This window comes from Crocodylus siamensis, chromosome 3, assembly GCF_052110815.1.
Source record: "Crocodylus siamensis isolate JL-2025a chromosome 3, ASM5211081v1, whole genome shotgun sequence".
Taxonomy (NCBI): domain Eukaryota; kingdom Metazoa; phylum Chordata; order Crocodylia; family Crocodylidae; genus Crocodylus; species Crocodylus siamensis.
In genome coordinates, this window is record NC_143397.1 from 36,706,068 (window position 1) to 36,724,170 (window position 18,103).

Here is an 18,103-nt window from a genome sequence, read left to right on the forward strand (position 1 = left end):
ACAAAATTAAAGGGTTCTTTCTTCTGTGTTCTTTCTTCTGCCAGATGCCAACAACACTAGTGAGAGCAAAGGTACTTCTTATGAAGTTAACAGGGCTAATGTGTAATAATGCCTATAGGCTATTTACTGTGTTAAAATATTATTTCATGTTATACTTTTTTCCTGCTCTTAAGATTAAATGTTTACCATTGATTCAGCAAGGGTCACAAACTTCCAAAGGGAATTCTTACAGTGGATAAAACTAGCTAGATCTGCTGAGAAATCATAGTTGGTATAGAGCATGCTATAACCCAAAACTAAAGTCAAGGGGGGATGGATTGCCTCCAACAATCATAGGCAGTGGAAGGGGAGGGGGGATGCTAATGGCACCCCCAAACACATGGGGCAGTGGTAGGGCCACAAGGCACCCTGGCTGCAGGCTTCCAACAGCTGCAGCAGAGGTGAGGAGGGGCGTGCATGCAGTAGTAAAGGTGGCACAAGTATTAGCAATGGAGGAAAAGCTAATATGCATGAAACCTGTGTAGAGTAGGATATGCTACCATGGCTGTATAGCTCAGGATGCCTATGGAAGCTGCAAATGGGGAACTGAGCTTTCCCTCACCTATGATTACACATAGTGAGACTTTTTCACATGGACCATCATCCAACTCCTTTGGCACAGTAGGACATTAGCCACCGTTATCCCCCTACTTTACCTGTGGTGGGTTAAGTTTGGAAGAAGGCCAATGTGGTACCTATCTTCAAGAAAGGGAGGAAAGTGGATCCAGCAAACTATAGGCCCATCAGCCTGACCTCTATCCCAGGGAAGGTCTTAGAAACGTTTATTAAAGAAGCCATCCTTAATGGACTGGCCGACACCAACATCCTGAGGGATAGCCAGCATGGGTTTGTTGCGGGTAGGTCTTGCTTCACCAATCTCATTTCCTTTTATGACCAGGTGACTTATCACCTGAACAAGGGAGAAGAGATTGATGTCATATATCTTGACTTCAAAAAAGCCTTCGAACTGGTATCTCATGATCACCTCTTGGTGAAACTGGCTAATTGTGGCCTTGGGTCCACCATGATCCGCTGGCTGGGAAATTGGCTCCATTGTCGTACCCAGGGAGTAGTAATTGATGGAAGTCAATCTTCATGGTGCGCTGTGACCAGTGGGGTCCCCCAAGGCTCTGTCCTTGGACCCATATTATTCAACATCTTCATTAATGATAACGGAGACCTGGTGGGACTCCACCCATGACTGGACCACGGGGATAGAGGGCTATACCCTGTACAGCAGGGATCGTGTTGAAAAAAGGGGCGGGGGTGTAGCTCTCTATGTGAAGGAAAGCTACATGTCCCTGCAAGCTGATGTTGGCGACCGGCATGGACAGCTAGAGACCCTCTGGGTAAAAATTCATGGGGAATTCGGCACAGGGGACACAACGGTGGGAGTCTACTACAGACCTCCCACTCAAAGTCCCGAGCTTGACCAGGAGTTCGCCCAGGAACTGACTGAGGCCGCTTGCTCCAGGACCTTGGTTGTCATGGGTGACTTCAATTACCCGGACATCTCGTGGGAAGATCACTCAGCTAAATCTGAGTGGGCGCAAAGCTTTCTCTCATGCGTGGATGACCTCTACCTGACTCAAGAAGTCTATGGGCCAACGAGAGGCAAAGCGCTGCTTGACCTGGTACTGGCTACGGGGGACGACCTAATCGGCAACCTAGTGATTGATGGGAAGTTGGGTGACAGCGACCACGAGCTGATCACCTTCACCATCCGCTGTAAAGCTGGCAAGTCAGTCAGCAACACAGAAGTCCTTGACTTCAGAAAAGCCGACTTTGACAAGCTCAAGAGGCTTGTCGGTCAGGCCCTCAGGGACCGTGACCCCAGGGAGATGGGAGTTCAAGAAGAGTGGTTGCTTCTCAAGGAAGCGATCCTCAGTGCACAAGCTAAATCTATTCCAACACGGAGGAAAGGCAGCAAAAAGGCACAGCAGCCCCCCGGCTCTCCAGAGACCTAGCGGACCTACTGTGGCTAAAAAGGAAAGCCTACAAAGGATGGAGGATGGGATTCACCTCCAAGGAGGATTACTCCGCGCTGGTCCGGTCCTGCAGGGAGCAAACCAGGAAAGCCAAGGCTACAACTGAACTCCAACTAGCTTCAGGCATCAAGGACAACAAAAAGTCCTTTTTCAGATATGTGGGGAGCCGGAGGAAAAGCAAGGGCAATGTTGGACCCCTGCTAAACCAGATGGGGCAACTGACAACTAACGCCCAGGAAAAAGCCAACCTATTAAATAGGTACTTTGCATCAGTCTTTCATCAGTCACACGGGATGCCCATGCCTGCTATGGGACAGGGAAATCTGGGTGAGGGGGATCCCCTACCCTCCATCAATGCTGACCTCGTGAAGGAACACCTTGAGAAGCTGGATACCTTCAAGTCAGCTGGCCCTGACAACCTGCACCCCAGGGTACTCAAGGAGCTGGCGAGCTTCATAGCCCAGCCCCTGGCACGGATCTTTGAAAACTCCTGGCGCTCTGGTGTAGTGCCCGAAGACTGGAAGAAGGCCAATGTGGTGCCGATCTTCAAAAAAGGGAGGAGAGTGGATCCGGCTAACTACAGGCCCATTAGCCTGACTTCTATTCTGGGGAAGATCTTAGAAAAGTTTATTAAGGAGGCCATCCTTGAGGGACTGGCCCAGGCTAACATTCTAAGGGACAGCCAGCATGGGTTTGTTGCGGGTAGGTCTTGTTTGACCAATCTCATTTCCTTCTATGACCAGGTGACCTATCACCTGGACAAGGGAGAAGAGATTGATGTCATATATCTTGACTTCAAAAAAGCTTTTGATCTGGTATCCCATGATCACCTCTTGGCCAAACTGGCCAGTTGTGGCTTTGGCTCCACCACGATCCGCTGGCTGGGAAATTGGCTTCGTGGTCGGACCTAGAGGGTTGTGATTTATGGCAGTCACTCATCGTGGTGCCCTGTGACCAGTGGGGTCCCTCAAGGCTCTGTCCTGGGACCCATCCTGTTCAACATCTTCATTAACGATGTGGACACTGGAGTCAGGAGTGGACTGGCCAAGTTCGCCGATGACACCAAACTTTGGGGCAAAGCATGCACGCCAGAAGATAGGCGGGTGATCCAGGCTGACCTGGACAAGCTCAGCAAATGGGCAGACGAGAACCTCATGGTGTTTAACACCGAAAAATGCAAGGTTCTCTACCTTGGGAGGAAAAACCTGCAGCACCCTTATAGGCTCGGCAGTGCTACGTTGGTTAGCACTACAGAAGAAAAAGACTTGGGGGTCATCATTGACCACAAGATGAACATGAGCCTCCAATGCGATGCTGCGGCTAGTAAAGCGACCAAAACGCTGGCGTGCATCCATAGATGCTTCTTGAGCAAATCCTGGGACATCATTCTCCCCTTGTACTCGGCCTTAGTGAGGCCGCAGCTGGAGTACTGCGTCCAGTTTTGGGCTCCACAATTCAAAAAGGATGTGGAGAAGCTTGAGAGAGTCCAGAGGAGAGCCACGCGCATGATCAGAGGTCAGGAAAACAGATCTTACGATGACAGGCTGAGAGCCATGGGACTCTTTAGCCTGGAAAAGCGCAGGCTCAGGGGTGATCTGATGGCCACCTACAAGTTTATCAGGGGTGACCACCAGGATCTGGGGGAACATCTGTTCACCAGAGCGCCCCATGGGATGACGAGGTCGAACGGTCACAAACTCCTGCAAGACCGTTTCAGGCTGGACATAAGGAAGAATTTCTTTACTGTCCGAGCCCCCAAGGTCTGGAACAGTCTGCCAGCGGAGGTGGTTCAAGCGCCTACATTGAACACCTTCAAGAGTAAATTGGATGCTTATCTTGCTGGGATCCTATGACCCCAGCTGACTTCCTGCCCTTTGGGCTGGGGGCTGGACTCGATGATCTCCCGAGGTCCCTTCCAGCCCTAATGTCTATGAAATCTATGAAATGATGTGGACACTGGAGTCAGGAGCAGACTGGCCAAGTTCGCCAATGACACCAAACTTTGGAACAAAGCATCCACACCTGAAGACAGGAGGGCAATCCAGGCTGACCTGGACAGGCTCAGCAAATGGGCAGACGAGAACCTCATGGTGTTTAACACTGAAAAATGCAAGGTTCTCCACCTTGGGTGGAAAAACGTTCAGCATCCTTATAGGCTTGGCAGTGCTACACTGGCTAGCACTACGGAAGAAAGAGACTTGGGAGTCATCATTGACCACAAGATGAACACGAGCCTTCAATGCGATGCTGCGGCTAGTAAAGCGACCAAAATGCTGGCTTGCATCCATAGATGTTTCTCAAGCAAATCCCGGGACATCATTCTCCCTTTGTACTTGGCCTTGGTGAGGCTGCAGCTGGAGTACTGCGTCCAGTTTTGGGCTCCACAATACAAAAAGGATGTGGAGAAGCTTGAGAGAGTCCAGAGGAGAGCCCCGCACATGATCAGGGGTCAGGAAAACAGTCCTTACGATGACAGGCTGAGAGCTATGGGGCTCTTTAGCCTGGAAAAGCACAGGCTCAGGGGTGATCTGATGGCCACCTATAAGTTTATCAGGGGTGACCACCAGGATCTGGGGGAACGTTTGTTCACCAGAGCGCCCCAAGGGATGACGAGGTTGAACGGTCATAAACTACTACAAGACCATTTCAGGCTGGACATAAGGAAGAATTTCTTTACTGTCCGAGCCCCCAAGGTCTGGAACAGCCTGCCATCGGACGTGGTTCAAGCACCTACATTGAACACCTTCAAGAGTAAATTGGATACTTATCTTGCTGGGATCCTATGACCCCAGCTGACTTTCTGCCCTTTGGGAGGGGGTTGGACTCGATGATCTTCCGAGGTCCCTTCGAGCCGTAATGTCTATGAAATCTATGAAACTCTCCAATAAAACTAACAAAAACATTCTGAGTTCAGATGCAGAAGTGCACCTTTCCCAAGCAATTTTACATTCAACCTTCTTCCTCTTACAGAGAACCATGTTTGTGCCAGAAACCTACTAGTTCTTCAAACAGAAAAAAACCTGTCTGACACAATAGATAAGCTGTGAATTTCTAAACACAAGTGCACTTTGCTATACATAAAGACGCCAAAAAGCTGGCAAGAATATTTTTCCTCATGCTTTGCTGGTAACAGTTAAATAAAGGTAGAGTTTTTAATTTTAAAATTATTTTTTTTACGGAGGGTGGTCATCTAGTTACCATTCAGTTTGCAGATGGGAACTTAAAATAAGAACCACACAGGCTACTTAATTAATTATTTGCATTACATTAGCATCCACCACCCCCAATCAGGGGCCGGGCCTCCCTTGTGCTGGATGCTGCAGAAGTGAAGTAAAAAGACGATGAGGATTCCCTAGAGCTTAAATTATTCCACAATCACTAATATTACTGCAGCTCTAATAGTGGCAACAATAATGTAAAAGAAAAGGAACCAATGACTGGTGATTAAAATAATGGTAATGACAAAAGAAGTTGAATGAAACAAACCAATGCATGAGAAGAAGGACAAAATAAAGATAATGCCAGTATATGCATTTGCATAGATTAGCTGCACTCACAGTTTAACTCACCACCTGCTTTATCATTACATGGCTGTTAAAGATAGTACTGGACTTTACAAAAGAGTAAGGATTTGTCTGATATACTTGGACAAAATGGCCTCTCTTTCCTGTGTGATGGTTGGTAATTGCCCACCCAAGAAAGTAAATGAGTTGCATTTCAATGGTGCTAACAATAGGCATGCACACAACACATTATTTCATATATCTGTATATATTTGTGAGTTCTATAGAAAGAAAGGTGCTGTGTATACTTTCATTGGCTCAAGTATTTATGAAAAGTCAAATACAACCCTCAGGATTTGACCCAGTACTATATATATATATAGATAGATATACAGATATATTATTGGGTCAAATCCTGAGGGCTGTATTTGGCTTTTCATAAATACTTCAGCCAATGAAAGTATGCCATAAGAAAAACAATGTAAAGCTTCACCTAAGAATTCAGGATTTAATTCATTATTTACTTTTTAACTGTTATTAGAAGCATCTTCCTTATGGAGAGAACTTCCTTTTCCCAGACTGAAGGAAAATTGGCAAGCAAAGTATTTCATGAATGTGTTGCTTTTTCAGTTGTATTCCCAAAGTAAACATATTGACCAATTCTTCTTAAAATTGAATTTGCAAATTATTGCTAAAAATAACACCGTGGCTAAAAATGTTATGGAGGATGTAATGCTTACTTTTATTGGCAGAGCTCCTGTTTCAAATCTGACAAAGACTGGGTATTATCTCTCTGGGGGAATCATACCTAAACCTTATTATGCCACTAGATCCAGAAAGGAATTGTTTTTTCTAGGTATAAAAGCAGTACACTCCACCCCCCAGTCTGATACCTCCTGCTGATCTTTTGTAAGGGATATTCTTATTCAAATACACAGAAACTTTTTCACAGCTCAGAAACGGGAATGAGTTGAAAGGCCAATATACAGTATGTACTAAGTCTCACTCTTGTAGACAGTTATGCATGGGCTTAACTTTAAGCATGTATATAAGTGTTTGTAGTATCAGAGCCGTTCGGTACTATAAATATTTGCGTACAATTTAGCATGCCCAGACTTGTTTCATTCTTGCTTTCAGGATTCCATACTACCCCAGTCCTGCTTACAGCTTTTTTCTCATCTCCTTTTACACTTAGGTTTATCCAAGTTCTTTACTTTACTGCTCCCTCAGGCCTGATTCTCCTTTCACTTACATCAGTTTTACATTAGTGGAACTCAACTGACTTCAAGAGTCTGTAAAATGAAATAATCCAATATCGTCCTTGCGATACTGCAAAATTTTTCATAAGGAAAAAATGTCACTTTGAGATCAGCTAATGAAGATAAAACGTAAGATTATTTGATGGACATGTCTATCCCCTACATTTCAAAATCAAATCAAAGTGTATCCATTTGTTCTTGTTTGTCTGTTTGTTTGTTTAGTCGATCTGGCCTGACCTTATACCCACTTCCACCCTATTGGCTTTACTGGATTTCCACAATAAATATGGATCAGAGAACTTATTGCCTCACTGTTAAATTTGCTGTAGGCATAGTAAAGGGAGAAACAATTAGAAAGATAGACAGTATTCCTCCATGTCATGGAAAACCCTCTGTGAGCCAGCATGGAGCTCATAAAACTGGCCTCTCATATCTGCTTCCTTTTTCATAATCTTTCTCCATTTGTTTTTCCATTGTCCTCATTTCCCACACACTCTCTGTTTCCTGAATTGTCTTTTACTTTGCCTCTTTTCTCCTTCTTTCTCACTCCCATACCAAAAGCAGGAGGTGAATTCAACTCCTGTGTTTGAGCCAAGTTTTAAACCCACACTCTCTTAATGTTCACTCAGACTAAGTAAATTAAATCTATTAACCCCTTATCTTTTTCTGTGAATAACATAAAAAGTATGCCAGAGCACCTTTGGTGCCTACCACTTTAAGGACCAGAACAAGTAGCAGGACAGCCGCCAGGTTTAGGCTACCCCGATGGGGTGATCACATGACCTCAGGAGGGCCATGTGATTGGAGAAGGGGGCTAAGCAGCCTTCATTTTAAGGCTGGCCCTCAGCCTGGCTGAGCGGCTGCTCAGAACATCCTTAGAGGTAAGGGCAAGAGCTATGGGGATGGCAGGAGGCTCTTGGTCTTGAAAACGACATCCTACTGGGGAAGGATAGCCTGGTGGGACTGCCCGTGGCAGGGCAATTCCCCAGAAATGCACAGCCAGTTGCCTCCCCAGTGAAAGGTGGGTAGGGGTGCCTTATAACCCTAGCCCCACAACTTAGTGGGTAGTAGAGCAAGCAGTGGGGCCAGGCATGTCTTTGGACACCTGAGCCTGTGGGAAGTAACAGGCAGTAGGGCTAGGAATGTCTAGGGAGAGGCACCTGAGCCCGTGGGGTGCAAAACCCCAAGGCTCCAGCATGGGGGTGTGGTGCTGGCCCCAGTGAGGATGCATGGCAAGAGAACAGGCTGCATCGAGTAGGGCTGCAAGGGAGGCCTGAAGGGCTATGCAGTCGTGGATGCAGAGTAGGGTTGCAGGGGTGACCTGAAGGGCTGCACTAGATTTCAGGGAGTGAACGCCAGTAAGGCAAGTAAATTGTTGCCCCAGCGAGGGGGTGGAGGAGTTAGATCCTAGTAAGTCCTCAAATGAGGTAAGGCTGAGTTCTGGGTCAGAGGAAGACCACAGTAAGCCCTCAAACACTGTGAGGCCGAGTGTGAATCATAAGTTTAAAAACTGGCTCAGTACAGGAACCAGGGAAGTTAAAGTGGGTAGCTTGGAGCACAGTGTGGCGGCACAGTGACAGCAAGCTCCAGGGGGGAGTGAGAGTCCTGTGTGAGACCCCAGAGCATGAGTCACAGTATGCAGCACTGTGCAATATGGATGCCATCTGCAAGGCATGGGACACAGTATAGGATAGGTTGGAGCCATGGGTAATGCCCGAGGCATCAGGGCATTAAATGGGTAGTATTCGGTACTGTACATCAAATATATTACAAGTTGTGGAAGGTGAGATGGGGCAGACTGCCCTAGACAGAGGGGCCGGTCGGTATGGTGACCGGCTCTGAGATAGAATTAAAAAAAAAAAGAAATTAACTTTTCACTGTTTGTTATTTTTACTAAACTAAATATCTGCTTAAAAAGGTAAATAAAATACATTTAAATAAATATACACTGCATTCAATATATACCCAAGGTAGAGAACAAATCACAGGTTGCTATACATCAAACAGAACCATTCTGTCTTGTTCAGAGAGCTATCGAGAGAATAACTCCTTATCTCCCAAGGCATTATTAGCCTGTTAGGGTAAAGAAGCTCTAAACAGAAGAAACACAGTAGGTAAGTAGCCTCTTAAAATAAACCAAGAAAATAAATTGGTGTAAAGCAAAGATTCCCCAGTCAGACTCTGCATTTAATGTTTTCAATGCTAGAACTTTCACTGAAAACCCATATGCATTTGCTTTGAATAGAATGTGTTGACTACACCAATAAGCGCTTACAAGTGAATTTGGCACTAAGATCTTAGTCCCATTTCCTGCAATGGCTTTGTGCACCATTCTCAAACTCTCCACCCTTCTTTTGAAAAGCATTGCAGTTTGGACTAGAATTTTGCAGAGTACTTCTCTCAGAATGCAATGAAGTGTTTTGATAGTGTTGTCTGCTAAGATTTGCCTACAGTCTTGGACAGTCTTAACTCTGATGACAAAACAAAAAAACCTCCAATGTCTCTGGCAAAAACTCATGAAATGACATCGGCAAAACTTAGGTTCCTGCTATGTTCTATGCTACTTGATATAAAAGCCTTTCAATTTCTCATTTTCAGCATTTTGGGAAAACAGCACCACCTCAAAACTATGTCCAGCTTGCCATCATCCTGCAAGAGAAAAGTCCAACAAAGAGTATGGGAAATTAACATAAAACTTGACAACAGATTTGGCACCTACATTTCTATTACGGGTTTTGTTTTCAGGGTTAGATATTATTTCTCTTTAATTACTGTAGATACGGTACCCTTGGGATTATTAGATGATCAAGGTGTAAATGTTGTACTCAAGAATGATAGGGCCATAACAGAGAAACTTAATGAATTATTTGCATCAGTTTTTACTGCAGAAGATATTGGGGGAATTCCCATACCAGATCAATTCTTCCTAGCAGAAAGTTCTTAAGAGTTGGATCGCATTGAAATGACTAAAGAAGTGTGACGGGCTAGCTGGCAATGACTTAGCCCAGGGCTTTTGAAAGGGCAAAAGATGATTGGAGGACTTGGGATTCCCTTTCTGCACCAATCTGGCCCCAGAGACTCACCCCCCGTGTCCCCTGGTTGGCCCCTTGGGTCACCTGGAGGGGGATAAAAGGGGCAGCGTGGGCTGACTCAGGGAAGAGACCAGTGAGGGACAACAAGGAAAGAGCTTCACAGAGCGGGCAAGAGCTAAGCCAGCAGGGCAGTTGCCCCAAAAGAGCCTGAAAGAGCAAGACCTACAGGCAGGAGCATGGTGTGCAGCTGGCAGGAGAGGCTCCCCACAGGGCTCCAGGATCCCCTATGAAAGGCTGGTGGCTGTGTGGCAGTGTTCTTTCCTACCATGTGTATTATCTAGTTTCAAATCCTGCTTGGGGTGAGTGAGTTAACAAGAAAAAAAACTTCTTGCGGTGGAAAGGGGCCATTGTATTTTCCCCCTTTCTCCTCCTCCAGGTACCAAGGCCCTATATTTCCTCGTCATTTGACATTTTGCATTCTGTGCCTTTTTATATTTCACCAACCCGTATTATTTGTTCTGCTGTTTGTGTTTTATAGTTTGTTAACCCTGTTTTTTGTCAATGATTGTAAGTGTCTAAACTTTGTTGAAACCTGCCGCCTTGGGGCATTGTAGTGTCCACTATACCCTCTGATTTATGCCTGTTATGTTCCCAGTATTAAAAGGTGTATGGTTAAGTCCCCATTGGTGGTCTGGCTCTGCTCTATATGGGGAAGAGAGTCCCTACACCTCCCACAGCACTTGTGCACTGTCGGGGAAAACCGAAGGATCGGGCCCCAAGGTCACGGTGGGCCGGGGTGGCAATTAGATACGGACAGGTGGGATTAGCGGCGTAGAGTCTGGAGTTAGGGACTCGGAGCGGGTTGAGGAAAAACAGGTGAATTTATTTGACTTACGCTTCAGGCGTAGGCAGAAAGGTCTTCAGTTACAGTTTTGAAACACAAACAAACAATTAACAACAAAGGGGTCTGTTGGCCCACGAGGTTCAGTCCGAAGACCTAGTCCCAGGGCTGGTCAACAGCTCATAAATGGGGATTACAAACAACAAAACAAACAATAAAACGAACTGTAACACGGTGATGGTGAACCGCGTGACGCCAGTCCACAGCAATGGACGAATCGGGTGGTCGAATGAGAAAGCCGAGGTCAGGAGCCAGAAGGTGATGCAGCGGAGACGTCAGTTGGAGGGATGAGCAGAGTCGTAGGTGGTGAAGGAAAGCCGAGGTCGGTGATCCGGAACCGAGTTAAACAAAGTCCATAGGGTGATCCGAAATCGTAAGCCGTTAATCAGTTCGAAAGGTAAGTCAGGAAGCCAGATGAACGTAGTCAAAACCGTAATACAATAAGCAATATGAAGCCACCGAAGGAGGAGATCAATAGGCCCTGAAGCCTGACTCAGAGAACAGTCCCTGCAGCAGCAGCCTCTGTCTCTGGTCCACGCGATCTCCCCCCACACACCACCACACACACCACACCGAGGGAGGGGCTCACAGAACTTTTATATCAATTTAGTAGCCAATCAGCGTGCTCTCCGCAGAGAAATTTCTAGTCCGATTACCTCATGTCAGGTTCTGACTGAGCATGCTCTCAGTCAGGAGCTGACACAATCTGAGCATGCGTCTGTGGGGAAAGTAGGTCAACAATGATTGACAGCTCCGCAGGTCACCCAGGGGGCAAGGACTGGGTGAGCCTTGGAAATTTCCACTCACAGCTTCAAACCGCGCATGTCAGTTTAACCTCTTCTGTGCTGGCAGCACATACTCAAAAAATTTCCATGACATGCCCCCTTGCTGTCAGCACAGAAGCTAGAAGGCCGAATTATACCTCCTCCCCCTCGGTGTTGTCGTCGTTCCGAAACTTATCGGGAGAGGGAACGATGGAATACACGTGTACAGACAAAGCTGAAACCTTCCGTGTCAGAATCTTAGAAATACAACTAACAATAAGAACGATAACTAAGAACACGAATAAAAACGATAACAAGGGTGTCAGCAAGGTCAGTAGCCACGAGGAGGCATTCCACCCAAACCTGAAAAGATATACAACTGGAGGATTGAGACTACACACAATGGTTACTGCGGCCACGACTCGAGGATTTAAGGATGACAATAATGACCGATAAAATAAACAGGAACACAAAGACAAGTACGGCAAATATAAAATTGGCAAGATGCATAGAAATACAGATTTGCATGGGTACACTCACACTTCCTACCCCCTGCTGTCCTGTCTCTTCATCCCTAGTGTTATTAGCCCACAATGAGAGCAGGTGCAGAACAAAATTTTGAGACTGGTCAGATTCTGAGATCGATACCGTAGATACAAAAGTAACATATTTACAACACATCAAAACCCAGAGTACTCCAAAGTCCTTTTGTCTTCTTGGCATCTTTGTAGCCTTGTCTGATTTAAGTTGTCACTCAAATTTCCAGGCTCCTCTCAAATCCTCTGAGGAATGATCCGATAACCTGAAACGACAAACATAAACAAAACAACAGAACGTGTCCTTTTTTCCTATAGACCTCTTTCTCCTGTACCTTCCAGCACTTAATAAGGGACAAACAGTTGCCCCCTTGCTGGGAAGACAGGAGCTGTGACTTTAAGTAGTATCATTGGTATCGTTAACGTCTTGTGGTAGAATCGTTTCTGTATTAGAGCGTCTCGATAGCCAGTTGTGGTGGGTGAGTATGGTCCGTCCGCTATCTGTAAGGGTGACCAAGTAGGTGTTCGGATAGCTCTCTGCAGATTGTATTACGCCTTGCAAAACTTTAGGATGGCGATGGTTATGGTCTGGAAGGGAGACCCACACTAACTCGTTGTCTGCAAATTTCTTCTCCCATGGTTCGACTGGTTTTTCCGTAGATTGTTCCCACAAGGGTTTGGTCGCATTCAGATTAATTAGGATCTCATGATTACGGACTGTCCAATTTCGATAACTCCCATTTCCCGTTACTCGGAGCACTTCTTTATAAAGTCCTATGGCCCGTTCCACAACCCCATTGGACTGGGGATGGTAAGGAAGATGATGATGCCATGTGATGTTATATGACCTAGCGAATTTTTCGACAGTGTTCGATGTAAAAGGTGGCCCACCATCCGATTGTATTGTGGTGGGAACTTGCCACATCGCGAAGACGGCGGTTAAGGCTGTAGTAACTGCTGCGGCGTGGGACTTCCGAAGGGGTACGACCGTCATTAGCCGAGAGCTGAGATCAATAACGAGTAGCCCCTTATTTGGGACTGAGGCTCCAGGTAATGGCCCAAAAAGGTCGACTTGCCAGGTTTGACCTGGGTTGAAATTTTCTTTTGCGAGGGCTCCTTGCGTGCTCCTCGTTGGATGTACTTTCTCCTTTGCACAGGCTGCGCAGGCTTGGACTACGCGCCTCCAGTCACGATGTAAGCCATACTGTGGCTTTTCTACTATGGTCTCACGCCATCGGGAGTAGCATGCCTTGGGGCCTGGATGACTCCATCGCTCGTGCAACCAAGTGAGGTAGGGGTCAATACAAATGGGTTCGCTCGTCTCGTCTAGGGTGAATACTTCATCATTAGTTACTAGTCGTGGCCTGGGTTCGCTCGTATCGTCTAAGGGGAATACTTCATCAGTAGGTACTAGTCGTGGCGAGGGTTCGCTCGTATCGTCTAGGGGGAGTACTTCATCATTAGGTACTGGTCGTGGCGAGGGTTCGCTCGTATCGTCTAGGGGGAGTACTTCATCATTAGGTACTGGTCGTAGCAACTCATCAATTGTAGCGTGTACCGGGTCGGTGTCATTCCTATGGGAACATGTGTGGCGGACTAGTGGTAGGATCGTGAACTGCGACAACAGTCGGTATGTGTCTTCCCAAATGTCAAGGTGTTCAGTCGGATTAATCGTACCAGTTATTATCTCGTAGATGTAATGAGAATCAATAGCGATGATTGGGACAGGGAGAGTCGCGTCGTGGTTTTCTAAGCAGTGCTGTGTAACTGCACGGAATCCCAGGAGTTCATTACGTTGGGCTGACTCACAGCCGGGTTTGATATCGTGTATGCAGCATGGATGACAATAAAAACCATACTTCCCGCCTTCACGGGTGGAACCATCCGACGCCATCCAAGCCGGCTGGGTTGTTCCGTACAATGTGAGGTGTAGTGTTGTGTCAATGATCGGGGGCGGCGGTAGATCCTCGTACTTCCATGCATTCCAATGGTATAAGTGATTTAAGACTAAAGCACTCCATGTGGCTGGTTCTCCATGGAAACATGGATCGGGTCGGTCGTGAGCTAGGCGAGGTATCAAAGTTGCTCCTACTGCCTGCAATCGCCCTTGGCCGACAGCGAGTGGTTCTGCCAGCTGAGCGGCTAGGAGGGTTTTGCCTATGGCACCATATCGATGTTGGTTCGTGCGGATGGTACGATGAGCGAGAAATACTAAGTTTCCATCTGTATTCTTTACCGTGGTGAAAATGTGCTCTGTTGTAAATCCCACCGTGACCGTTAATGGCGAATCAAAATCAATCGCGTGAAGATTCGTTCCCCGAATAGATATTACGAGGTTGTGTAATGCTTTATCATCCTTTGGGGTCCAGGGGGTTTGGCGCCTGGACTTCTCTCGAATTTGCCTCTGAATCCGAGCTATAACTGGGAGATGATCAGGAGTGATGAAATGTCGGACCCAATTCAATCTTCCCAGCAGGGATTGAAAGTCTACCTTCTTTGATAATTCTTTGTTTTTCCATAAATCAAAGGAGAGATCATCATGGGCCACGCCTTTACGGAGGTCACGAGTAAAGGTAGTCCCTAAGAACGTGATCTCACTCGTCGGGTGCAGTTGAGATTTTTCTTTATTTACGATCCATCCTTCAGTAGTTAAATGTTGGATGAGATCGGTCGTGACTTGGATTACTTCGGTTGCGTTCCTCCCCATGATGGCGATGTCATCGAGGTAAGCCCAGATTCGGATGGACTTGGCGATTTCGTTGCTTTTGGTGAATCTGTCAAGGGTGTCATTCATAGCACTGGTGGCTAACGCTGGAGCATTTCGATAGCCCTGCGGACATACGTTCCAGTGAAACATTTTCCCTCTGATGCACATGTTGAGGATACCCTCAGAGTTGTCGATAGGTATGGAATAGAACATGTTCTTCAGATCTATAGTCGTGCCCACCCAGTCATGGGCTTGATAATTGGCCATCTCATATAGGTTCTGTGGCAGCGTACTCGATGAAGGTTGGGTCAGTGCTACACAACGTCTATTAACCTCACGGTAATCCACAACGAGGCGTACGGCGTCTGGTCTTCCAGGCTTTGGTATCCCCCAACCTGGGGAAAGGTAAGTGCTCGCCTGTATTCGCCTGATGGAGCCTTCACGGACCAAGTCGTCTAGCAAGGTGTCCAGAGGATCCTGAAGATGCACTTTCGCTAGTATCGGAGTATACCGCCATAGGGAGTGGATTTTTAGAGAGGGTGTATGCCACTCTGGTCTAGGTACAGTCATGATAGGTAGGACTTCTGACACTTTATGTTTCAGTTCCAAAGTGCGAATGCCGGGGATTCCTAAAATGTTCACGTTCCCGAGGACCGCATCCAGTCGTTTGGGATGGCCCTTGACGGTAAATTTCACACGAGCTGTTGCAGTAGCAGCATTGAGGCCTTGAACCATCATTACCTTGTTGGTACGATGATGTGGGATCGACGGTTTGATGACATTAACCTGGGCCCCTGTATCTAGTAGGAATCTTGCCGTAGTGATGTCGTGTGGATCATCGGGGTTCTGTATCTCTATTGAGGCGTACGGTCGAGGATTGCTATCAAAGAGTTTCATGTGGTTCGTCGCTACTAATATCTTTTGTTTTCCGGTTCGGGCTTCCATGTCTTTTTCTCCAACCCTATCCTGTACTCCTTCAGACAAAATAGTTTCCGTTACGCTTGGTTTTTCTTGGTTTTGTTTCGATTCGTTTTGTGTGGTTTCATTACGCTTCAGGTTTAGTTTCGTTTTGGTACGTTTCGGTTCAGTTATCACGGTTTCTTCAAGTTCGGTTTGTTTTCTTCGCTTTACTTCGGTTTTTTCATTTCGTCGTTTGGATTCGCTTCGTTGAGTTTCGCTTCGTGTAGATTCGTTACGCTTTGGTTCGTTTCGTTCTGGGTTACGCCGTTTCAGTTCGGTTTGTCCGCTTAGTTTTGCTTCATCACGTTTAAGTTCGCTTCGTTTCAATTCGTTAATCATTTCCTCATTTGAGTGCGGTTTAGATTCGTCTCGCTTACGTTCGTTTTGTGTTACTCCGATTGCTGAGTCCGTTTGTCGCCTTGCTGGGTCAGTCAAGCCATCGATCGCCGGACTTACGCCGATGGCGATCACTCGTTTTTTGGCTTGGTCTTCTCAACAAACCCTAGAGCTCTGGCAAGAGCTCGCTGTCCTTCATCTCTTAGAGCCCTTAGTTGTTCTTTATTTAGGCCAGATTTTTCCAGAAGGAACCCAAACATTGCTCTTTCTAGAGGGGTCCTCTGGGGCGGTGAGTAACTTGTACGGGCTGGCGGCGGAGAAGATCGAGAGTAATATTTTCTTGTTTCCTGTGGTGACACTCGAGGTGGTTTCCGTTGGTTCTTATCAGTAGTTTTTTGATTGTGCTCAATCATGTGTACATATCTTGATTCCCATTTCTCATCCCTGTCGAAGCTTACACTCTTTTGATGTCGTTGCTTCTCCATGGCTCCTCTTAACTGGTCGAGCTGTCCCAGAGTATGGATAACGGGCCCATTCACGGATGTACTTAGTAATAACCTCGCGGTAATACTTTGGTTCCCACCGTAGATTTCAGTGGCGGCATCGACCGCTTCTTGTAAACAAGGTACATCCCCAGATGATAGTACATATCTGTGTGGCCATGCCCCCTGCACCTGAGCAGGTGTCAAATTTAGAGCTTGGTGGGCTGGGTTCCACATGGCGTATGAGGCTCCGATCACTGTATACACCAGTGAGGTAGCACTCGCACGACCTGCATGTCCCTCGTGCCAGATGTGGATCTTCCTCTGAAGTGCCTCGGTAACCAGAGCTGGAATGGGTATTGGCCAATAATAATTGGCCAGCACTGGCACCGGGTCCACTACTTTAGCTCGGCTCCAAGCTGAATTGCGCACGAGCTGCAAGGCTTCATCTTGATTGATGGTCTCACTCCCTGCTTCTGCTACTAAACGCCCCAACCAGGCAATCGGTGTTTCATCATTTCGTATGCCGGTTTCCTTTCTCAATTCATTCATCTCAGAACGTGTTCTAGTTCGTGTCGTGATGGTCTGTCTTGTTTGACCCTGAGGATCAGTTACCCATTTTTGGACTGCAATGGGAAAAGCAGATACCAGTTCTTCGGTGTAATCATTGTGTTGTTGGCTTGGTTTATTTCGTGTTACTCTTATGAAGTCGTTCTCAGTTTCATCAGCACTTATGGTTTCGTTTGTATAATTCATCTTGGTTACTGGTTTAGTCATTTCTATTAATCCGTTGCTTGTGTTTGTTCCGATGGTACTCGTTTTAATCGTTAAGCTTCTTGTTACATCATTCGTGTCGGTTCCAATAGTATTCGTGCTTACTCTTGATTTCCTTATGGTTACGTTGTTAGTCTTATCTTCGCTTGTTGTTTCAGTTGTTTCCGTTCCTATGATGTGCTTAATTACTTTGTTGCAGTCTTCGTTGTCCGTTTGGGTGCAATTCTCCCGTACGTCCTCCTGGTGGCGCTGGCTGACGTACGGGGGCGGTGGCTTGCGTACAGCAGGTGGCGCTGTTGCGGGAGGCCGGCTCTCCGTGGGCGGAACCATAGACAGGGTTTTCCCGGAAGGCAGGCTCGGGATGGGTGGAGCTGGGCGTCGTGACATCAGCATCGGTTTTGGCGCGCTGACAGTTTGGTCGGTGCCATCTTGTAATGGCCGCTCGGCCAATTTTTGTGTCACAGCTCTGGTTGCTGCCATGAGCTGGGCCCTAGTGTCAGTTAGCTCCCTCAGTAAGACAACGTACTCCCGAAAAAGAACATTTATTATACGGCCTTTCTTCCAACGGGGTCCCGACCATTTTATTTTTCTGCCGTCCTTCTCCAGGCACTCTCGTAGCTGGACCAAGAGCTCATGCCCCCTAGACCCGATGGCAAGGGTCGGGCAGTTAAACCCGTCAGGAGGGGTATCCTCACCACCCTCCTTCACATACTTTATGCACCGGGCAAATTCTCGATCCGGGCCTGAGGTTGCCATGCCCAAAGGTTTCTTACGGGCCAGGGCTACGGTCCCGGTCTCCCCCCTTGGGCGGTAAACGGCCCG

At 46.9% G+C, this 18,103-nt stretch overlaps 1 protein-coding gene across 1 annotated transcript; it reads right to left on the reverse strand.

Annotated features, from left to right (window-relative positions):
* Nucleotides 1–10,683: 10,683 nt before the first annotated feature.
* On the reverse strand, nt 10,684–16,783 carry LOC149868185 (uncharacterized). The gene has a single exon (XM_090037197.1). The coding sequence runs from the start codon at nt 16,026–16,028 to the stop codon at nt 12,420–12,422; it is 3,609 nt and encodes a 1,202-aa protein (XP_089893323.1). The 5' UTR covers nt 16,029–16,783; the 3' UTR covers nt 10,684–12,419.
* Between the last annotated feature and the right edge of the window lie 1,320 nt (nt 16,784–18,103).